At 43.5% G+C, this 24,063-nt stretch overlaps 1 protein-coding gene across 1 annotated transcript in view; it reads left to right on the plus strand.

Moving 5' to 3' along the window:
* Positions 1-1,269: 1,269 nt before the first annotated feature.
* Positions 1,270-24,063, plus strand: part of ttc6 (tetratricopeptide repeat domain 6) — a 38,403-nt gene continuing 15,609 nt past the window's right edge. The window contains exons 1-21 of the mRNA XM_076300129.1: positions 1,270-1,325; positions 2,223-2,402; positions 2,927-3,086; positions 3,774-3,878; positions 4,923-5,030; positions 6,386-6,837; positions 8,218-8,680; positions 8,934-9,063; positions 10,485-10,660; positions 11,346-11,482; positions 12,606-12,775; positions 15,269-15,389; positions 16,481-16,631; positions 16,809-16,891; positions 17,040-17,116; positions 17,520-17,674; positions 19,468-19,593; positions 19,937-20,086; positions 21,915-22,055; positions 22,727-22,840; positions 23,090-23,209. Coding sequence (XP_076156244.1) covers positions 1,270-1,325; positions 2,223-2,402; positions 2,927-3,086; positions 3,774-3,878; positions 4,923-5,030; positions 6,386-6,837; positions 8,218-8,680; positions 8,934-9,063; positions 10,485-10,660; positions 11,346-11,482; positions 12,606-12,775; positions 15,269-15,389; positions 16,481-16,631; positions 16,809-16,891; positions 17,040-17,116; positions 17,520-17,674; positions 19,468-19,593; positions 19,937-20,086; positions 21,915-22,055; positions 22,727-22,840; positions 23,090-23,209 — 3,375 coding nt within the window. The remainder of the gene's footprint in view (positions 1,326-2,222; positions 2,403-2,926; positions 3,087-3,773; positions 3,879-4,922; positions 5,031-6,385; positions 6,838-8,217; positions 8,681-8,933; positions 9,064-10,484; positions 10,661-11,345; positions 11,483-12,605; positions 12,776-15,268; positions 15,390-16,480; positions 16,632-16,808; positions 16,892-17,039; positions 17,117-17,519; positions 17,675-19,467; positions 19,594-19,936; positions 20,087-21,914; positions 22,056-22,726; positions 22,841-23,089; positions 23,210-24,063) is intronic.

A 24,063-nucleotide genomic window follows, 5' to 3' on the forward strand; every position in this document is an offset into this window, starting at 1 on the left:
CAGAGGGCCCTTTGCCAAGAAGTATGGCCATTTCTCATTGTTGTTACAATCTTTAAAATGTGAGATACCTACTTGAAATTTGGGAAAGAATGTCCGTCTTAGATTTTCATACTTTTCACAGTGCAGAAAAAATTGTATCTCTGTATTTTTCTCTTTGTTATTGCGGTGCTGTTGAGGGATTGCTGATCAGAGGGTGGCCTTGACCACAAAGGCATTCAAGGGGGGATCACACTGAACATTCTAGGAACATTTTAGGCATTCTGACCAATCAAAGCAGTACCATTCTTAGGGGTAGGATATTTCTTTCTGTTGTACAGAAATCACTTAGCAATCAGCTTGACTTTTATTTGAATTAATAAAATTATTATGGTCTGAGCATTGCGTTAGGCTTAAGCGCTGGCACTTTGGCATTGTCAGTGTGATCCTTGTCTCAGAGTTTCCGGTAGGCTGTGTGCACTGCAGCACTCTGGACTCTAATCACAGCCTCCTGTCCCCGGCCGCCGTTCAAGAGTCTTGGAGACAGACAACAAGTAATTACCCCCCCCCCCCCCAGTCGTCACGCCGGGCTCCGCGGGCGGCCGTCGCCCCGTCTGGAGCCAGCACACCCACTCGACTCCTCCCCGCTCTTCCTCCTTCTCTTCCCACAGGTCGGATGCTCTCAGCCTGCACAGCTCACCTGTCAATGTGGGCAGATTTACCACCTGTGACGACGCTGGTTGTCTGTTTACTCTTAACCACACTGACACTCCTTCTCCCACTCATGTCTTACCCCATGTCTTTATCAGGTTGTTTTCTGCATCTCTTTTTTTTCCTCTTCTCTCTTTTCTCTCTCTCTCTCTTCTCTCTCTTTTTTCTCTCTTCTTTCTCTCTCTCTCTCTTTCTCTCTCTCTCTCTCTCTTTCTATCTCTCTTTGACTTTGTCTGTCTGTTGTTGCCCCCTCCTGGTTCTCTCTCCATCTCTTTTCCTCTGTCTCTCTTCCTTCACTCAAAACAAGTGCTTTTTAATTAGTACCTTTGCTGGGGGTTACCAAGAGGCCTCACCAGGTCACGGTCGAGGGGCTTTCAGAAGTCCCACCGCCCCACCGCCTGACTCTGGCTAGATGGATTGGGAACAGGGTGGGACTCTGGCGCTCAGCTCGATGGCCGTGGAGGAATGTTCCCCTTTTCAGAGGCGGCGGAGCAGATGACTTTGGGGTGACCTTACAGGTCTGTCGCCAGGCTTTATCTGTGCCCAGAGAGAGGTGATAAATCTGAGGGCTGACAGGCCATGATGAACGGAGAAGTGCCCATAAATCGCCCCTGTCAGACCTGGAGCGTGACGCGGAGGTGCGGAGGAGAGAGAGAAAATGAGAGAGACACCGACATACAGAGTGAGAGAGAGAGAGAGAGAGAGAGAGAGGGAGACAGAGAGAAAGAGAGAAAGAGACTTTTCCATTTCCAGCCGACTGTCTGCTGCGAGCCCTAGCACTTAGCCCACACACAGTGCCAATGTCTGTCATTCTCTTTCTTCCCCTATTTCTCTCTCTCCCTGTCCCTCTCTTTCTCTGTTATTCATCTCATCCCCCCTTTTCTCTCTCTCTCTCTCGCCTACCTCTCTCCTATCCATGCCTGTTATATCTTCTTTTCTTTATTTTTTTGGCTCTGTCTCACCGGTTCAAAGAGCAGTGAGAAGTTATGGCAGAGCGGACCTGAGTAAATAAACCTGCGGCTCTTCTGCCAATCCTCTGAGGGATCCTCTCCTGATACAAAAACACCCCTGACCTCAATCATGCTACTGGTCAACACACATAGATGTCATTTTGCCATTATGAGTCATGTGTTTTCACATGTGCAGTCATACCAAAGCGGTGTTTTTTTCCAAGTCTCCACAACTTATTGTTATAAATCTTATTAAATCTGCAACTATTGTCCTCGAGTCAGTATTTTTTGTTATGATATATCATTTTGAGGTGTGTTATAACAACATATTACAAAGTATTTTTATTTCACATGCAGGGGAAGGCTGAATAAACATTTTACAATATCAAACCCGGCTCATAATCTGAGGTTTAAAGTTATCCTTATAGGTTATGGGCCTCCATTTACAGTTGAGAGAACATGACAGACCGAAGTATATACTGATCCTGATTTATCCTGATGACAATGTTGTCATTTGGGGCGAGAGAGGGCCTGGCAATAGCTGTAAGCAACCTCAGTGTCTTGTATGTTTGTGTCTTGTCACAGCACGGAGGAGTATAAGACAATCCACCACCTGTGCACCACTCCAGCCAGCCAGGTCCTGCCTGTGGAACTGCAGCTGGTGTCCAGGGTCTGTCACACGTCCAGCCAGCTCAACGCAATACCTCAGTCTCTCCAGCAGAGGGCAGCACTGAAACATAGCTCAGAGCAGCTGGACGCGCACAGGTATAAACAAACCTGTATATATTTGTAGTGAAATATAAACGCCTGCCTCAAATAAAAACTAGGATAATTAAATGCATAAAAAAAAACAATAAGCTAAAATACTTTTCTATTTTCTATTTCTTCCTTCTATCTAAAAAAATGAAATAACACACTGGTTTGGAATTGGCCTGTTGTTTTTTGGCTAAGGACTGCACGTTGGTTTAAAATTAAAATAAAACGTTTTCTCTGAGTGAAATGATCCTGCTGAGAAAAGGCGAAGAATGTGCAACTGGAACAGGCTACTTAAGTGTTAATGCTTTTATCCAGTGCGTTTTCTTGTCTTTTGTTGGGGACACTGTTAATAACTCATAATGACCGAAGTTGTCAGTTCAGTGAGGTAAAAGCCGGCCTCTTATAATCGCAGAGCTCTGGTAAATATAAGTAATTAAAGCAAATTGTAAGTTTTACGGTAAATAGCATTTAGCATCAAGGTGTCTAGGTTGAATATTCTTGTTGAGTAACTGGGGTGTTGATGTTTACTTTAGGATTGTGAGTGAAGGTATTCCACTAGAGGCCCTCCTTGACACAGAGCAGGAGGACTGTGTGTCTCACCTGGATCCCGAGAACTCCCTGGCTCTGTCGGACTGGAAACGCATCGCTGAATATTACGTGGAGAGACCCCGCATCCTGATGCACGGACATGCTGTAAGAATACTAACACACTGACACGGACAGGCACGGTCATGCTCGAGGTCACTCTCTATGTCTCTGTCTTTCTCACTCTCCTTGAGATGCACACTCTCACCACCAGATGAATCCCTACTCTCACTCATGCGCAGACTTATACACACACAGACACACACACACACACACACACACACACACACACACACACACACACACACACACAGGTACACAGACACACACGCACACACGCATGCCCGTATACACACGCACACCCATACACAAACACATTCACACATCTCACTCATGCGCAGACTTATACACACACAGACACACACACACACACACACACACACACACAGGTACACAGACACACACGCACACACGCATGCCCGTATACACACACACACACACACATACACAAACACATTCACACGTATACACACACACAGAGACACACAAGACAGGCATTAGGCTAATGTTCCACAATCCTCTATCCTGTTAATAAAGAAATGAACACTAGATGGCAGTAAAAACACACACAATTTATCCTCGTAAATATTGGTGCACTGTGAAGGAACAATCTGAATGCATTACAGAACGATTTTTATCCATTTCCTCATGCTTTATCAGGAGTGCAACCAGGCTTTTGCCTGAGGGAACATGTCCTCCACCACAGGTTCAACCCATTTATGTCTCCTTTCTCAGACTCCAATGTGCGAACGTGAAATGAAAATGTTCTGGAGTCCGGCTCCACCCAAGTTCGGCTGTGCACCCATCTCCCTGAAGGACAAGCTCTTCCCCAAGTACCAGGTAGTGTAGTAACCCATAGTGACTGACTAGACCCACGATGCACTGCTCCACTCCACTCTGAACAGATGGATGCATGCTCAACCACCCCCATCACCCACCACTCTCATCACCATCAAGCCACACACAAACACACACACACACACACACGCACACACACACACACACACACACACACACACACACACACACACACACACACACACACACAGGCATGCACACACTCACTCACTCACATCCACATACATACACACATTGAGAGACACACACACAGACGCACATACACACACACACACAAACACTGTTTCTTGGGATGTCTGACAGAAGCACTGGCAGCCGAATACAAAGCCATCTACGTCCATCTGTGCTCTGCTGTTTCGGTCAGCAGGCATGGTGGGCTCTTGTCTATAATCTCACAGTAGGGACTAGTGTTGTCAGCAGAAAGAGCAACTCCATATGCAATGGCACTGTTGTTTCTAAAAGAAGTAGTAATAGGTGAGGAACTGTTAAAGGGGAAGTGTCATGGTGTTTTATACCTTTCTGTTCAGGTAGATCAGCGATGAGAGTGTGTGTTTTCTAGTGCTGATCAGGCTTGGCTCACGGACCTGGCTGAGTTAAGCCCCGTGGCCCTCTCTAATGAGTGATTGCAGGGAGTAATTGAACGCCAACTGCAGCATAGACACGTGCTTTGCAAATGCTAGTCATTTATGCCTTATCACAGGCAGTAGTTTTATTTTGTTGTATGTTATTATGTTATCAAATCATTTTGATTTGGCCTTTTTTGCTTTTTAAGTGTGTGTATGCGTGTGTACGTATGTGTGTGTGTGTGTGTGTATGTGTGTGTGTGTGTGTGTGTGTGTGTGTGCACGCATTAGCCAGTTAAATCAAGCATGTCAAACACCAATTACAGAACAGCATTTAAACTAGAGCTCTCTATCTGTGTGTGTGTGTGTGTGTGTGTGTGTGTGTGTGTGTGTGTGTGTGTGTGTGTGTGTGTGTGTGTGTTTGTGTGTGTGTGTGTGTGTGTTTGTGTGTGCTTGCTCTCAGGCAGCCAGGTCAGGACTCTATGGTGATGAGTTTCTGTGTGAGCTGGAGGAGTTGGCAGAGGCCCCTTCTGGCTCCCTCCACGCTGCAGAGCAGCACGGCACCTCTGTGGTCAGTTCTCCACCTAAAGTCCAGCTAAACCATCCACAGTCACACACTGAAAATACAAGTCACCTGTAACCTTGTTTCCTGGCATCCAAAATTGAACCGAATGTCTTCATAAATTGCACAAATAGGCCTATAAGAGACAAGCAGGCTTTATAAGAACAAAATAATTTTTGATTAGATCATCTAGTACAGTGGACAACGATATTTGTTTGCAGTGTGTTATGAAATGCCATAATCAGACATAAGGCATAAAGACATAATATTTGGCTTGAATAAAAGAATGTTTGCTAGAATGTTGTGTACACTTACTTACACCCTCCCTTATTTAACACACACACACACACACACACACACACACACACACACACACAAACACACACACACACACACAGGAAAATGTGCTGTGCCAGAAATCAAACTCAATGGTGGAACTAAGGCCAGATGAATCAACACAACCAGAGGGGTCTGCTACAGCTCAGGTCAGTGCCCTGCAAGAGCGCAAGATTTTAACGGCACCGTATACTCAGTTTTCTCAGTCAATCAGATATCGAAGCTGAAAAATGTCTGTCAGATATCCCTGCATCTGTTCCACATGGTCCTGGACTCACTTGCCCTCATCCCAAAAAAAAAACAAGATTGTTTTTTGACAGTCGAGTTGAGCATGTGTCTGCTGCCTTCTAATTGCATTCGCAGTCGCTCATCTTCCTTTGTTGTGGTTGCATAACTGAGCTATTACTCTGTTGTTGTTTTGACTGCATTAACCTTGTGACACATTTCATACTCACTTCAGCCCATTTTCCATTAGGCTTAAACAGATTAATTGGCTAATCTTCTTTTGTCAGTCAGATCACTAATTTGCTTTTAAATTGCCTAAGTTAAGAGAGGGGAAAAATAGAGTTGAAATATCTCTCTTGTTAACAGTTGCTTTATTTCTGTGATATCCTGTGGTGAAAATAACATTGACTAGGATGTTTTTTTATTTTTCTTATTTCGATGCATTTTCTGGTCACCAAATGTAATATATGATCTAATAATTAAGGAGTGAGTCATGAAGTCTACCGTAATTTGTCGACCTTAGAGTACATCTCAACAAACCAAAAATGGCTAACTCACACTTAGCATGCACTTATTTTCTTTTATTAGCATCTCTCTTAACTGTATCTTGTTTCTACTCAGTTCATCCATGCTTGTTTTGTCTTGGTTATCTTTATTTTTATAAAATGCAGCTCTGCTATTGCACGTTAGCTTGAATGTTCCTGACTTTGAAGTTGTTTTGGATAAACGTGTCAGCGAGCGAAGTGAATCCATGTCAGTGTAAATGGAAATGCTTTTTTTTTGTTTGCTGTCCCTGTGGCCAGCTACAACGGCCCCGCTCAGCCCCACTCCCGAGCACCGGCACTGAGGACCCAGCCGGCCTCAGGATCAGGGCCGACTTCAGCCCCATCACCGCCGAGCTGGAGGGGATGCGGCAGCACAGACAGCCTCAGGCCACCAGGGAAACCCAGCAGCAACAGCAGCAGCAGCAGCAGCAGCAGCAAGCCAGAGATCCTCCTCCAGCCCAGGCCCAGGCCCAGCAAGCGGAGGCCTCTCTGAGGTCCGACAAGAAGGCGGAGGAGACACTCGGGTCAGACCCTCACCTGGTCCCGGCGCGGCACCAGGGCCAAAACCACCGCCACGCCCACGGCGCACGGGGCAGGGTGCTGCTGGACGCCAGGCGCGGCAAGGCGAGCAAGGCAGGGAGGAAGCTGAGGCCCGCCAAGCTGGCGGAGGTCCTGAGCGAGCTGAAGGAGAAGCCTCGTACGCTGCTTAGGTGAGAGTGGCGCTGCTGCTACACAGGGCATGTCAACCAAGTTCACGTTTATTAGAACACATTACCTTACACAGTGGTCGTTTAATGTGCTTCACATTTTATACATAAGAGACTTAATAACTTTAATAGTTTTAAAATCAAGGCCAACGATGTGGATTATACAACACAAACACATTTTTCTCGAATACAATGTGAAACAAGCACTGATACCTGAAAAACAGCAGTTTGATGTTCACTGTTATGCTGTTGCAGCTTCTCCTGTAATGAGCAGCAAGAAATATTATACATTTTTAATAATTAAATGAGTGAGGTGAACATTCATTAGAGATACAGCCAGAGAAAAACATTAAGGTCTGGAAGGCAGGCTTGAAAATGCATTCCTGATCAAATCTAATTGCTTTATGACACTGGTAAACAGCACTCTCCGCTAATAACAAGCATTACCGCCAATTACCTCACCTTGGAACAAAATGCAGGGTGAAACTAGGCCACTGAGAGTACCGGGGGAAAGGACACAGTCTATTTAAGGTTCTGAAAAAGAAACAGCCTTAGAAATGGGCAAAGATAGTCTTCAAGGCAGCTCAAAAAATCTGTTCTTCGTTGTGTTTCCAACTCTCCTGGGAAACTGAGACGTGTTTATTAGTCATTAGATTGCCGACACAAGTGCTTTAAGCAAGCTGGCTGCTGGCTGATGGCTGCATCTGTTCTCCTGTCAGTTTGACCATTTGGCACATTTTGTAACAATCTCTGTTCTATAAATAAACAGCACGGTCGTCATTAGTCTCTCTCTCTCTCCCTCAGTGGGCTGCCTCCAACCACCCAGATTCTCATCTGTGATAGCATTGTGTTGCGTTTAAACATGCTCGTGCATAATGCTTTTGCATAATTTCTGCCTTTCCAAATGTTATAAATTGAGAATATACATTTGTAGTCATAGTTATTTGCACATTCTAAGTTTAAAGTAAAAGTTACATTTGACTGGTACTGGTAAAGCAGATGCTTTTCATTCAAAGCAGCGCAGACTTGCAACGGCTGGTTCGGGGACTCAAACTTGGATTGACCGATTCTATTGTAGAGAATGTCGCAAAGCCACATTCTGCATTAGTGGCTCTTTTCCAAGGAGTATTTGTGTTTGGTTTTTACATTAACACATATTCATTTAGGTCCATAGGTGTCCCTGTGCACAAGCCTGTAGTGATACAGGTGCAGGTGAGGCAGGTAAGTATAATCCAAAAAATGAAAAATATAAATCACCGCACACTGATCACTATTAACGTCGTTTTAGTGTGCGGTGATTTAGATTTTTCTTTTTTTGGAACATATTCATTTAGCTTAGTTTGTAAAGGTGATGTGTTCTCTCTCTGTGTGTTTGTTAAACAGGAGTGAGTCTGTTGGCCACCCGCCCCAGAGGGGTTTGTGCCACGGGCAGCCGGGCAGCCTCCTGCGCTGGCCTAGCCTGCCGACCCAGCTGGACTTCCAGAGCTTCGCCAGCGAGCGCGGGGGCATCGCACCAGAGGTGGCGGCGCGCGAGTGGGTGCGGGACATCTGGGACGCCTGGTTCGACGAGCTCTTCCCGCCGCTGGCGGAGAGTGACAAGCACGGCGCAGCCATCGGCGTTGATCAGACGGAGAGCCCCGAGGAGGAGACCCGGGAGCTGGAGAAGGAGGACCTGTCGCTGAAGCTGGCCGACAGGGACGCTGTGGCCGACCTGCAGGCCAAAGTGGAGGCCCTGAGTCAGGCCATGGCCCAGCAGACGGCCGCCAGTGCCTTCGACATGTGCCGCCGTGGGGCGTTGTATAAGAAGCTTGGCCTCCTTAACCAGGCCTTGGAGGATCTGGACCAGGTGAACTCTGCTGCCCCCTGTCCTCAATTGTTCCTGCATTATAATTAAATGTGATAATGACTTTATGAAAAATGAAGCTGAATTTTCTAAAAATAACTAAAAATGTCACATTCTGGAGACCTCTTAGATGCTCAGGCCAGAGGGGCTTATCAGTTGAGAGCCAGACATAGCAGAGGGCTTTGGTCTGTTTTTGTTAAACCACTTGTCTGTGCTGTTCTAAGGCTGGACATGCCATTGTTTGTCTCTGTGAAAGGCCATATCCCTGGAGCCGGGCTTGCTGAATGCTTACTGGCACAGACACAGCATTTATCTGCTCAGAAATGACCACAGCAATGCCCTGCAGGACCTCAACTTTATCATCAAGCACAATAAGAAGCACGCTGGTAGGTCAATGGACAGATGTGTGTGTGTGTGTGTGTGTGTACACTGATGAGAATGTTTCAGATAATAAATGTTCAATACACAATTACTGTGACTTGAGGGTGTATTGAAAAATGAAAAAAGCGATGTTCTGAATCATGATTGTTATTGGGTTACACACAGGCTTCAATAATTCAGTTCCTCATATGATTGTGTTCCTGCAGTTTGCACATTATTAGAATCTGCTGTAGGTGGTTATAAAAATCACAAACTTTTGAAAGCTTGATACCACTTGGGTGAAACTGATCGAGGGTTGGCGGCTGGGTACAGGCATCAGTCGCAGGGTCAGTGCCTCGTGTCCCTCTGGCGTGACTATCAGTTCATAGCATTGGTCTCAGACTACACATTATTGCCCCAACCTCTCCGATTGGTCTCCCTATGTCGATGTAGGTCGAGGTTAGCTCAGCCTCAGCTCTATTGGTGGTGCTTGTTTCTGTTTGCACTGAAGACCTTATGGGACCCCATTTTGAAAAATTCCTTAATGTGTGACCTGTTTTTCATGGAATTTGGGGATTTGGCTTTTTCGTGCAGTAGATTTTACTGTTATGAAGGGTGTTAATCAGCTATTTGGTTGGAATGAATAATTCTGAATCATGTCACATATGCTGATTGATGTGCTTGTATTGATTTGTGGTATAGACCCTGCAGATACTATGTTAATTTGTTTGTGTTGGTTTGTGGTAGAGACTCTGCACATGCTGTGTTGATGTGTTTGTGTTGGCTTGTGGTAAAGACTGCAGATGCTGTGTTTTCTTGCTCACTGGCGAAATGCATTAGTAAGGCCTGTCCCTCAGGCGCTCACTGGGAGAGTTTGGGTGTTACATTAGGACATACTGCAGCTTCTTCTCCTTGTTGCTTCTGTTATGCTGATTTTTTACTTTTCTTTGTCCAACCAGAGAGGCAAGGGTAATAACAGTCCGGCTTAAGGAACACAAACCTAAGACAATATGCAAGTACACACAAGTACACACAAGTACACACACAAGGAAAGCCACAAAAAAAAAAAAAAAAAAATTCTGTTTAAGAAAATTGAAAAGATGTTCCAACCCAATAATGTCAACTGACATTCATTCACACAGTAATACATATGTTTATTTCCAAGGTAATCTATAAAAGGTAAGTGTGATTTTAAAGTTGTTGCAAACAAACCGACCCCTTCATCTTAAGACTCCCTGATGCACCCTCAGGTGCTCTTCCTGTTCATTTTTTATTATTCACTGTTTATTTTGTGACCTTCGTGCTAACCCTAGGAAGTTGTTGTATTGTGTGACATGTCCGATATCTGTTGTTAACAACACTTTATCAATAAGTTGAATTAAATTACGAGTTATTTGGTTCAACCTGAAGTCATCAGTGCTAATCACTTGTGTTTTTGATTATCCAGATGCCTTTCAGTCCAGGGCTGAAATCTTCAGAGCTACTGGGCAGCACTTTCTGGCCATCATCAACTACACCCATGCCATCAGATGCAGGCCAGGAGATGATGAGATGTACTTCAGGAGGGCCCAGATGTACATGCAGACTGACGAGATAGTGCTGGCCATGGAAGACTATGTTAAAGTACATCGTCACATACACACACAAACTCATACACAGATAAACACACACACACACACCAGGGATGGAAATTAGCCACCCGCCCCCCGCCAAATGCGGGTAGTTTTGTGAGTGGCTGGTAGATTTTGGAATCCACCAGCCACAGTGGCAGGTGGGAAAAATACTTAATTTCCATCCCTGACACACACACACACACACACACACACATACAAACTCATACAGAGATAAACACAAACACACACACACACACACACTCTCACAAACCTACACACACAGACACACACACAGTCAATGCACTGACACACACACACACACACACACACACACACACACACACACACACACACACACACACACACACACACACACAGACCTGCACACAGTGAAATCACAGACAAGACATGTTCTTCATACAAGCTTAATCCATGTCCAAGTCTGTGTAAAATGTGCTTTTTCGCAGTACAATTTTGGTGACTTAAATCTAAATTGAAATGCACTCATGATGTTTGTGGTCGTTGATGCATGATGGAATGTCTTGGAAGAGTGCTTTTTTGAGAGCTACAGTTGACAGTTCTATTTGTGCTGAGCACTATCTAGTCTCCCCTCTTGCCTTATTTCACTCTATTTTGAAAATACTTTTTCACAAGTGCTTTTTAAAATAATCCATTTGCATTTTGTAAACTTGCAGACGCACGCCACAAACCCCAAAAGGACAGACGCCCTGATGATCCACGGGCAGCACTACTTCCGGAACTCCAACTTGCTGGTGGCGCTCACGGACTTTACCTCGGTGCTGCGGCAGGAGCCGGGGAACGCTAAGGCCAGGTGGGCCACCAGGGTTCCAGGCAGCAGTACATGGCGCTGACCGCACTTGAGGGTCAGGTCCGGGCTACACTAAGGCGGGGATCACATTAGCCAGTGGCAAGCGGCAGGTTTCCTATTGTTCTCTATGGTTCGGCAGCGGAACGGTGACAGCGCTGGCGTAACGCTAGCGTTGAGCAAACTGAGCGTTGAACTTGCTTGATTGACAAACCGTTTGTGTTGCTTGGGAACGAGACAAAACTTATTATGGTCTGAGCGTTGCGTTACGTTTGTCGCTGCTGCTTGCCGCTGGCTAATGTGATCCCCGCCTAAAAGCTGAACGTTGGCGGAGCATTTGCTGCAACAGTTAGCTTCCACTATAATCAGTGGAACTGGCTACACTAGATGTGAAAGCAGCGTGTATGTGCCATGGATATAGAGCATGGAAAAAACCTTCTCTATTTTTTGTGCGACACAATCGATCCGCTTCAGTTGCACTTTTAGTGTAGCCTGGCCATCATTTTGTAGATGACTACCCAGTGCTTAGAGCTGAATGATGGTTGACCTTGACCTCAAACCACTCAATCCCTGTCCCCGACACCCTGTCCCAAAGACTACTGAATCTTTTAACCATTTTATTTTCTGTTCAAGAAAGCTTATCGCTGTTTCCTATCGGTTAAAATGTAAAAAACATATCGGTGAAATGTAAAAAACAAACCACACATGTTCACCACATCATCAAACACATAATGAGTCAAGTCTTTACAGCGGGTTGTTATGACTTTGTTCTGATGTCGAGAGCAGTCAGGAGGAGGTATAACATAACAATTTCAACTAATGGTGTCATCTGGCCCACTGGCCTTGTCCTGAGGCTTCATCAGTGTGGCAGAGAGGCAGAACTTACATACACAAACACAAACACACTACAGCCATAACACAGATTTAAAAGTTGTGATCTCCACAAGGTCTCTCCTTCTCTTTCTTTCTCTCTCTCTCTCTCTCTTTCTCTCTCACTCACACACACACACACACACACATACACAAACAAACACACGCACATATGTTCTGGCCGCATCATGGCCACATCTCATAACCTCTAGCAAGCACTCTTTTGTCACTGTCTCACCCAGTCCTCTTTGTACAACAGGACCTGCCGGGGCCAGATTTATGCCAAGCTGGGTCAATTTCACAATGCCGTGGAGGACTTCTCCCTGGCCGTCCACCTGAACCCCAACGACTGGCTGGCCTTCTACCACCGCGGCTGCCTGCTGCGCAAGAGACAGCCCGAGACAGCTCTCAGAGATCTGAGCACATCTGGTACAGAAATATCCTACCCTGGCCTTAATACAGCTCTATCACTCAGCAAGAGAGTGATCGAGGCTTCAGGAATGACACCACAATCATATTCAATGCGGCATCACAGAGGAGTCACTGTTAGGATGTTATTATGGTATGCTGAGAGCATATATGTTAGTGAGGCGTCTATACAGTCTCTCTTGAGTTCATGTGTTATAAATAACAAAAACCTCTTCTGCAAAAAGTGGATGAGTAGAATGCAGGATTAGAACATATGGGATCGATACGTTGACGTCTTCTTGTGGCTTATGCCTGCTGTGGCATGTTGCAAGTTATCTGTGTTTGTGGGACATGCCTTATAGCTTGTCTCATTGCCTTGCCCACGTGCCTTTATGTGGTTGGAGGCTATCTCTGCAAAGAAATTGGAATAGAGACGGAGGTTGTGGAAATGATATGTCATGAAGAGCAACCTTCCTGTTGTGTTGTCCTAGATGTGAGGTAGATTGATGAGTTCCATCCCAGGATGTAATATATTTGTATCACTTTTGCATTTGTAGCATGATAGTCTGTTTAGAGTAAATTAAAATTAAAATCTCATATTTTAAGAATGAACAGTATATATTTTTTTCAAATTCATGAGGATCTAGAGGCTTGACAACTCATATCCCTTTGTCATTGTCAGGTATTATAAAAAGATAAACTAAAAATGAAACAAAAGAAATATTTTTTTCACTGATTGAAGGCTACAGTACTTCGAGGTTTTGTATTTTGTATGAAAAGGACAACTAGTGTTTGTCACAAGATGGACTAGACCTCTGCAGTTTCATCAGAGCATCAGCATTATTGTGTCCTTAGCTGTTAGGAGTCTCTGTTGTGACCTTTTACCAAGGGATTTGCTTATTGCTATTGTGAGAGTGAGTCCTTATTATGTCTGTATTAGAAGAACAAATGGCTGTTCTGGTCTTGGATGAGTGGGTCCAGGTGTAGCATTTTCACAGGCGTGCAGGCGCTATGTATGCACACTGTCAAATACATCTACTCCTTTTCATTTACTCACAAATTACAATAAATGCATACAGGCAGAAACAAACAATATGCATTATACAAAGAACCACATCACCATGGCCATGAATAGAAATTCATGAATATGGAGGGGATGCACTGACACAAATACAGCAAATATGCACACACACACACACAAACACACACACACACATACACACACACACACACACACACACAGAAACACACACACCACATTTCTCACAGAAGGGATTCAAATATTTCTCAAGGTGAAATACAGCTTTGACACCCATGGGTACAGAGAGCATCACCTATACGGCACACAAGAAGACCTATAACAACTAATGTAGAGCAGAATTCTGCCAGCTGTTTGCTTGCCCCAGACTGCCAAATACCATTATTAGCAACATACAACATACTGTACCTGCTTACATGCATAGCCGTGATCACTGATCATTGCAAGTATGGGCTAATACACACACACACACACACACACACACACACCATAAGAGTCACGAAGCTAATTTCAATCTCCCCATCATCTAAGCAGAAAAGTTTCATTTGCCCGAGCTGAGATTATCGTCATTTGTATGCCCCACCACAAGTCCCCTCAGCATCACTACCAATTCCACTTCACCTTCAGGCTTCTCGTTCATCCATCTCTGCTCACGAAAAGCACCATGTCACTCAAAGCCTTTCATACAGCTTCTGCTTGATGCATAAAAGTGATCATCAAAGAGGATTTTTGTTATCATGATTGCTTGAAGTGAGTGTTTGGAGTAATGGCCGGCCCTTTTCTTTGATCTATTTAACTTGGTGTTTCCATAGGGCCATCAGAGTCACTCAGTGCGTATTCATTCTACCTTTAGATTTTTCCAGAAGCCCCTTAATAATCCCACAGTAGTGCTTATTTGCACTTATATGCACTGAAAGTTTGAATTGAGGTACAAGTAGACCTGCTGAAGTGATCTAAAATAAAAAGAAATGTTTTCATGGAAAAATTGCAATTTACTGGTAGCGTTAGTCCAGCCCAGACAGACTGTAAGAGTAAAATTCTCTATGATGACAGCGTCTAATAATCCTCCTGAAAACACATGTTTGAATTAAAACAATAAGAGATCAGTCTAATGCCTAAGTCCATTTGATTTTCTTCATGAAAATCTTTATTGAAGGTTTTTTTTTTTTTTTTAATTATTGCACACTTTAACATTGTTTTTTTTAAATTATTATTATTTTGAGTGCACAGTCACAACACGGTAAAAGCAGTTCTACAGGAACTCCTAAATGATAACGGCTGCGTTCAGCTTCCTGTAGTAACAGATGCAAATACTTTCAAATGGCTGGCCAGTGACCACGTGTGAGGTTAACAAAGAGTTGAAGGGTAAAACATAAAGAACGTGTCACATCCATCCATGATTTATTGTACGATTTACAGTGTCCCCTCTCACCCCAACGTACAGGAGATGCTGATCAGTTGTGTTTGTGTCGCAGTGCTGATCAATGATGGCCAGGAGAACTTCAGCGCCCTCCTGCACCGAGGCCTGGTCTACTGTGACCTCAAGCTGTGGAAGCAGGCACTGGCTGACTTTGAAACTGTGGTCAAACTGGACAGGTGATGCCGCACACCCTACCTAGCCCTCTCACACCCCCATCACCCCATCTCTCCCCTGCTTTGAGAGTGGAGCCTCTCAGCCCTCTGTCAAAGTGGTGTTTGAAGTTTGTTCCAAATAACTGGCCAAAAAAGTAGCATGAGAAATCTTATGAATTATCCACAAAGCAGCTTGATATAGGGCTCACATTTAGTTAGTGCTGTGTCAAACAAATCAGAAACTCAGAGATAAAGCACTCCAATGCATCCAATAATTTTGTTTTTGCATGCCTCTGGCAGAGTGCTTGGGTTGCTATGCTTGACTTAATGTTAGATAGGAAGCATAGTTAGGAAGCAAGTATGCAAACACAATGAAGGTGTCCTGCCAATTGATTTCCTCAAAATGTTTTGGTAACACATTTTTTTAGTGTCCCACGCAAGAATAACAATGTAATCAAAGGGATAACACGTCATCTACTCTGTTTTCAACACATTTGACCATTACATAATGACCTTCCCTGGCAAAAGTTAATTACTCTACCTGTCAACACAATACACTTAAAGGGACACCAGGCAAGCCTGATGCTTTTTCTCTATGAAACTCCCCCTCGCTCGTCTGAAGCTCTTTTCCTTTTCTTTGCGTCTTCCGTCAAGGGTTTTCGCTGCTTCTTCGCCGGCTCTGCCATTATACACACGTTTGCAACAATCTCTTGCATTTCGTTAGCCTGCCTCTGTGCTGTAAACTGATCCTGCTTCGGTCGGCGGGTAGGATACACCGAACTTGCAAGTGAGATATTCTTCCTACAGGCAGTAGGGGCGGGCGAGAGAGCCTTCATTCGCCCCGTAATGAGTCATTTAACCATATACCGACTTACGAAGATGATTAACACGAAAACGTTGCCTGGTGTCCCTTTCATGATATGGACATGTACAGTATATATCATTTTTGTTTTTTGTTTATTGGTAGTTTTTTCTGTACCTAATCATCTCTGAATGCTTAGATTGCACTTAAACCGACTCTTTTTATGGTGACACTCTTCACATTTTTGTAATATTTCTCAGTTATAGGCAAACTTAACACTTAACCTGATCTAGCTCTTTTCTGGGTCTGGCAGTTCTAGAGCTATAGCTCATGTGAACCTGGGCCTGATTTATATGCTGAAAATGGACCAACACCATGAGGCCATCCAGATGTTTACCAATGCGCTGAAAGTGAACCCCACCTACTACAGAGCTTACATCTGCCGTGCCAAGGCTTTCCACATTGTAAGCACTCATTAAATCTTGGCTGAGAGCATTAAGACAGTGACAAAATGAAAATCTGCTCACAGCAGCAACGGCCATCAATAGAGTTTGTGGTCAGATAGCTGAGGACAAAAACAGAAGAAGCATTGACCAGGTGTGGCTAAATTTTGACCCTGATTCCTGATCCTGTATAAACAGGTTGGCAATTTAAAGAGGGCGTTGAAGGACCTGACCTGTGCCACACACATCAAACCAGATGCCCAGCAGCTCTATATCCTGAGGTAAGGCAGCACCCTCTGTGAATGATCTGATCTGTAATTGCTACAAAGCATGATTTGTGTGACTTCATTTTTTTAATTTGTCTATATAAGTGTATCTTCACCAAATGATGGGAGGTTGTGATTATGAGTTTAAGGTCTCTATCCACAGGGCACAGTACTTATGTGACATGGGATTGTTCAGCCTGGCAACCCGCTGTATTCAGTATGCAGCCGAGATGAACCAAGGTAAGATGTGTGTTGCATACATCCCTTATGTAACAGTTATGCTACAGAATGTGCCGCTGATGTGCAGCTACATATTCATTTAATATCATTTATTTCTGTCATTTAATTTCATATCAATAACAATTAACAATATCTTTAATATATATTTCTTTTCAAGGTCCCTTGACGTTTGTCTATATTTCTATACATTTACTCATCACTTTGTTGATCCATACACCAAAAGGGACATTATACATGAGATTATTAAATAGTTATCTTTACCTGCTAGTATATGTAAATCTGCTATGATGAACATCAAGTATTTCTGAAAGATTGAATGGATATCTCCTAGGTGCTTTTAATTGATTAAAACTGTACATGCATACACTCAATTGATTTTGCCCTTCCCCAACCTCCACCATAGCTCTGGGGACGTCCCCATTGCAGCAAGCTGCTGTGCAGTCTTTCCTGGGGAACAACGACAAGGCCATCGCCTGCCTCACGCATGCTGTGGGGGAGAGCCGTCTCCCCGTCATCATCCTCCAGGGGAAGACGCAGATGAAGGCCAGCCTGTTCCCCGTAAGTGTCTGACCTGCTCACCTCAACGCAGAGTTGACCCAAGCACTTTGTGTCAACTGTGCTGTTTCTAAATGTGCCATACTTAAGCAATAAGCCCCGAGAGGCCATAGGTTACCTACGGACTCGAGTGGCTTATAGCTTTTCTAAAATGGTTACTACATACATCTGGCAAGATTTTGTAATATAAAGGCACAGCAATGAGAAATGTAACAATTTATTCATAGATAATCATTCTTCCACCAAGAAATATATTTCTTCTATCTGAATGGTTGCCAAGCAACTTCGAGACGCAGCTACTCTAACTTTTGTATCAAGTTGTGGTAGACCGGTAATATAGAACCAAATGCAGTCAAGGTGTATGTTTGTGCTGGATTTTACAACGGCATCGAACGCGATTCAGCCAATCAAATAATCAAGGACCGGAACTTATAAAAATAAAATGACATGACTTGACACCAGAGCAGCTTCACAGTGCCCCCTTTGTATCAGGCCTTACTGAACATATCAGTGTTGATTTCAGTTGTCAGTCTGAAATACTGTCAATGGATAATAGGTGTGTATCTTTTCTTTGTGTGACCATGCGTTTAATAAACTAAGTGGTGATAACGTTTCCCAGAATAACATTGTTATGTTGCTGGCAGTCATCGTCCTACCAGTGATCACTGTGGAAACACTGGTATAATGATCTTTTCTTCTCTTTCTTTTGTTTTTCTTTCTTTTCCTTTTCCTTTTTAACCCATTCGCGCTGGATGCTGCATGACGCAACATTGACCCTCCCGCTGGATGCTGCATGACGCAACATTGACCCTCCCGCTGGATGCTGCGTAGCGCAACATTGACCCTCCCGCTGGATGCTGCGTAGCGCAGCATGCTTTTTATTTCATGTTTTTAGGTGCTACAGAGGCTTAGATATAACATTTTGGTAGACGTTGACAATTTTTAGTATGTTTTCAGAAAACCCTCAGGAAATAAGGTTATTTAGTCTAGAATGCCATAGGATTCTATAGGCGTTTTTAGCAGACATTTTAGGAGTAAATGGGTTAATGTATGTTGTGTGTCATGTCTGTGTTGTCTGTGTCTACCATTTTACACATTATCTAGACCATGCTTAAATCATAATGTTTCTTCTTCATAACCTTCCATACATTGCATGTGTAGTCTGCAGTACCTGAATTATTTCTAGGAGAGCTACACATATAGACTGTGAGATCTAAAACTCATTAGACTGAAGACTGTAATTGTGTGGACGTTTTAATTGGAAATTAAGTTGCCGCCTTTAAAATGAGGTATGCAACCTTTCAGTAAGTAAGTAATTTACTGCGTTGAGGTGTGATACAATTCGTCTTTAACTCACACAGGCCCTTGAAGTGTGTAGGTTGAGACGTGTGCTTTAAATGAAAGTGCTTATTTTCTCCAGACAGTAATTACTATGCTCTTTAGAATCCCTTGTTCAGTGTTTTTTTCTCTTTTCATGGGGCTTTCTTCTCTCCATAAGTGGCTAAAGCTAATCATGCTCTCGTTTTTTGAAATGCCTAATATGGACACAAGCTACTATAGCCACATGACGAGATGCAATCAGTGCTTTTGCTTACCAGTCAATGTACAGTAATCACAATCTTTCAGGTATAGAAACGTCTGATGTTGAACAATGGCAGGGAATGGATAAGACCATTTTCTCTGTGGGGCTTTCTAAACATTCCCTTGTGAGCTCAGCACGCATTTACCTTTTGTCCCTCGTCACTGCTACCCCTTCCTTTGTGTCTTACACTTTGTTCTTCACTTGCTGTGTGCAGGAGGCCGTGGAGAGCTTCAAAAGGGCGCTGCTGATTCTGGAGGGTCAGCAGGTGATGAGCTCAGAGGCTGCGCAGATCTACCACCTGATGGGGATGTGCTACATGGCGCAGGACCTCCTGCATCAGGTGCCCATTCTGTGCCATCAGTGTCAAGAGTGACACGCTGTCTCGCATGGTGCAGCACAGCAAGGAACAGCCGAGCGTTGTTTGAGTGCCTATGTGTTTTGTGTGCTGTAAATCAGCCTCCAAGTAAACAGTAACATTTCAGTGAATGTAGCCTTTATAGGTCACAGGAACCAGATATAAGCAATGGAATCTCATTGAAAATCTATGCCCATGCAAGGAGTCACATTAAATCAGTTCATTTGGATGTACAGGATGCCTATTCATTTTGGATAACAGCATACAATAGAGAGCTTCAGATGAAGTTTTTTTTTTTATGTGGGTGAATGTGAATTTTCCATCCCAGGCTTGTGATGCGTTCAGCAATGCGGTGAAGATCAACCCAGATTACGCCGAAGCCTACCATCAGCGTGGCCTGTGCCGCATGCGGCTCAACCAAAGCAAGAGTGTTCAGGACCTCAACCGGGCGCTGTCCCTCAACCCCGACTTCTTCCAGGTAGGAAGCATTTGTGTTCGATTCTGACCTAAAAAATACTAGTTTTCAAACATACTGTGTGTATTGATGGAAGAGATGACATAACAAGGCATAATTTTCCTAATATGGTCAACACAATCATTTCGACACTACATTACAAAAAGGGAAGGTGAGTTTGTTTTGCTCAAGCCTTAAATCAGGAAATTCAAGTAATTTAAGGTCTCGGTCAGGAACCACATACCTTTGCCTTGTGGAGTAAAAAAAAAACATCCTAGATACAAGCTACACCAACTATCAAACGTTCTTTCTCAGTATCTACTGAAAATTGACCCTATGTTGGCACGAGGAAGGAAGGAAGGAAGGGAGGTAGGCTTTAGACTCCTTGTGGGTTCTTTGATGTGTCTGTGTGCTTTCAAAAGCTTTTTGTAGAACCCTCTAATGAATGGCTATTTGCCAGGGCTCTCTGAAAATTGTTGGTTGTAAACACTAGGATTTTTTTCAAAATGTGCTTGAAGGTTAGTTAGTAAGAAATTTGTATTTTTATGAAAGAAATGGTTCTAGGAAAAAACAGTCCTTTGTAGTTCTTAGTGAAGGTCCCTTGAGTGGTTGACCACTTAACTTACAGGAGAATTTGCTCATTTCCTGTTCAGCAGAATCCTCAGCTTAGCCAAGCTCATGCAAAACGTATTCTAAATTACATTCTTCACATTCTAAAACGTATAGTTCCGGCCCTTGATTATGATTGGCTGAATCACGTTAGATGCCAACGCAACCCTTCACGTTGACCGAATTTCATTCTATATTATCATGTTATGTTATGGGACAGGGCCAGACTGCATGGACAATTAGGGCTGCAGAGAGGTTATTGGAGCTGAGCTTCCCTCCATCCAGGACCTGTACCGGTCCAGGGTCAGGAAAAGGGCAGCAAAAATCTCTGCAGACCTGTTCGCCAAAACCAGCCGACACAAAGACAGCTTCTTCCCCCAATACAAGCAGTCACTCTGTTGAACGCTCAGAAATAGCCCCCACCCTTACACTGAAGAAAGTCATCAACACTGTTCTGCTCATCTACCTCATGTATGCTTCAATCTTACAATTACAATATTGTTATTAATACATTATCATTGCACTGAACTGCCTTGCACTATATTTATATTTAAATCTTAAATCTCAGTCTATACTGATATTGCACTATTCCTACCCTCTCTTCAATTGTATATTGTATCTTGCCTGTGCCTGTTGAGGTGTCCACAGCCATGGCAACCTTGACAAGGACAACAAGGAGGCGGACGTCCCCAGCTGCAACCCCCCCCCCCCCCCCCCTTCTATTTATTGCAATTGTACATACTGTATTTATACTTATACATAGCCACATTGCCATATTCTACTGCCCTCCATTCTATTCTTACTGTTCTGTTTTTATTCTTCTATTTATTTATTTTTTATTCTTATATGTTAAGTGAGTGTTGTACTTTGAGAGCAAAGATTAACCGGAGTCAAATTCCTTGTTTGTTTACGCAAAGCTGGCCAATAAAGCTGATTCTGATTCTGATTCTAATGTCATGAATTGATACATGAGTTGGAGTTGCTGCATCTCGACATTGCATGGCAACCATAAGATCAGGACCGTTCACAGAATTTCTCTTAGGGCCTAATAGAGGTCAAGTCTTTTTTTTTTTTTCTATTGAATCAAACTCCTACTAAAGTATTATGTCCAAACCAAACTGGTATGAACTGCACCCTGATATCTTTGTGCCGTTCCAGCCTTATTTCTCATAGACGACTAAAAATAACAGATGAATCTGGCTGATCTTGCTCTCTCTGACCTCTCTGAACCCTTTACAAATAGGTGTATCTGAGTCGTGCAACCTTCTATGGGAGCAGAGGCAGATATTCGAAGGCCATTCTGAACTGCAACGAGGCTATTAAGGTGCAGCCGAACAGTGTGAGGGCGTATCTGTACAGGGGTGCTTTCAAATACTTCTTGAAGGTGAGTAAGACAAATGAATCTGTCAGCAAGCCAGTCATAACCAGTCAGGCTCTTCCAATAAACCCTCATGCCTTGTGTGTGTATCTTTATGTAGCTTCACAAGGGAATTGGATGAATTTATTCACATCACTGCTTGTGGCATTCAGGGGGGTGGTAATGGCCTTTTGACTGTAGAAATACCTGAGTGTTTGAATTTAGCTACAGGCCAAACTGGACATCTGTATTTCAAAAAATTCATTATTAGTGATAGCAGCATGGGCTCAGCTATATTCGGTGTGGATGGTATGTTTGAAATTGCACATTATGATGGACAGACATTTGTTGATGATCAACTTGATTATTTAAAGGTACACCTGGCACTTTCATTTTCTGTCAGTATAGACTGTAGGTTCCAGATAAATGTTCGCAGAGAAAGGCATATGGGTTGAAAGTTACTGCAAAAATCACAGCAGATTTTATTGTTGTGATAAACTCCCCCTGGGTTCTAGTGTGCATATGCCTTTGCGTTTCTGCATCACAGCCGTTGATGTCGAAACGCGTAGGCATGTTTTAACCGAATAGCCATGTGAGATTAAGACTTTTTAAACATTATAATCCTCGTCAGTGCCTCAGATTTTCTTTAAAATATTTTTCATGCTTATGTTCAGTTCACAGTTGTACTTCCCCCACAGGTATACCAAGGAGCAGTGGAGGACCTGACCACAGTCATCAAACTGGCCAACACCTGCTCTTTTGCGTACTACAATCGAGCCGTGTGCTATCACCAGATGAAGGAATACGAGCTGGTAATGTTACTGTCCTGCCCCCTTCTCCTCCTCTCTCCTCCTCCTCTCTTCTCCTTTCTCCTCTTGTCTTTTTCCTCCTTTCTCTCTTAATTACTCAGTTCTCATTTCAGTGCTGCTATTTCCATGCACATTAGTTTAACCTTTCCATCAATATTTCATTTCACTTCCTTTCGACTGCTGCAAACATGGCTGTGTTTTGTGTGTGTGTGTGTGTGGGTGTGTGTATGTGTGTGTGTGTGTTTTTGCCAGGCCCTGCGAGACTACAGCATTGTCCTGCTTCTCCCTGAGCAGAGAGAGATCAGCCTTAAAGTATTGATCAACCGCGGCCTTCTCTATGTGGAACTTAATGATCATCACAATGCCTTGGCGGTATGGAGAAATTCCAATTCAGCATGGTGTAAAACTGTCAAGAGCCTCGCCTCAGTGTCTGCCGCTGTTCACATCTCAGCAGTTTGAGAAGAGAGATGGCTTTGTGTGTGTGTGTATGTGTGTGTGTGTGTGTGTGTGTGTGTGTGTGTGTGTGTGTGTGTGTGTGGCAGAGGGGGGAGGATATAGACCAAAGTGATGAAGGCTTTAAGAGACATTGCAGAAAAGCAGGGTAGGGCAAAACTGTCTGCAGTTGTTGAATCCTCTGAAGATTTTCATCATCTCATCCCATTGCAAAATACCAGAATTCATCTTTTTTTTTGAGGTCATAGAGAAATATGCCAGTTATCTGTCTGTGATAGTGAAAAAGCTTCAGTAGAGATTAAGGCTAAACAGCATAGCTTTCAATATTTTAGTCTGTGCTTATGAATACTATGAATTGTATGAACAATTTGATGAACAATTTAACAGTAATAACATATATTTTCTTGCTCCCAAAATATTGCTTCGGAGAAATTCCGCTTTTTAGGCTTTGGTAGTTGGCTAGAATGTCACTCTAATAAATGATTACCATTCAGTAGTGAAACCCATAATCCATACCTGTCAACCCTCCCACTTAGTCTGGGTTTCTCACATATTTTAGCCTTTTTTACAGCAGTCTTCCTATAAATATTCTGTATTTCAATGCTCTTACAAGATAAGCTACCCTCAGACCTGTCAGTCTCTTTAGTGATGTCCTGTTGCTACCCCCTTGCCCTTCCTGTGAAACAGATGTCGACAAAGCAGAAAACCATAATTTTCCTTGCTTCAAGGTGCATGTGCATCTTTATGAGTGATATTATTTATAAATGTGTGGT

The sequence above is a fragment of the Alosa pseudoharengus genome, unplaced genomic scaffold (assembly GCF_046254945.1).
Source record: "Alosa pseudoharengus isolate Yale_2024_CS ecotype anadromous, Long Island Sound unplaced genomic scaffold, YU_APseudo_1.1 YU_APseudo_1.1_scf_22, whole genome shotgun sequence".
Lineage (NCBI taxonomy): Eukaryota > Metazoa > Chordata > Actinopteri > Clupeiformes > Clupeidae > Alosa > Alosa pseudoharengus.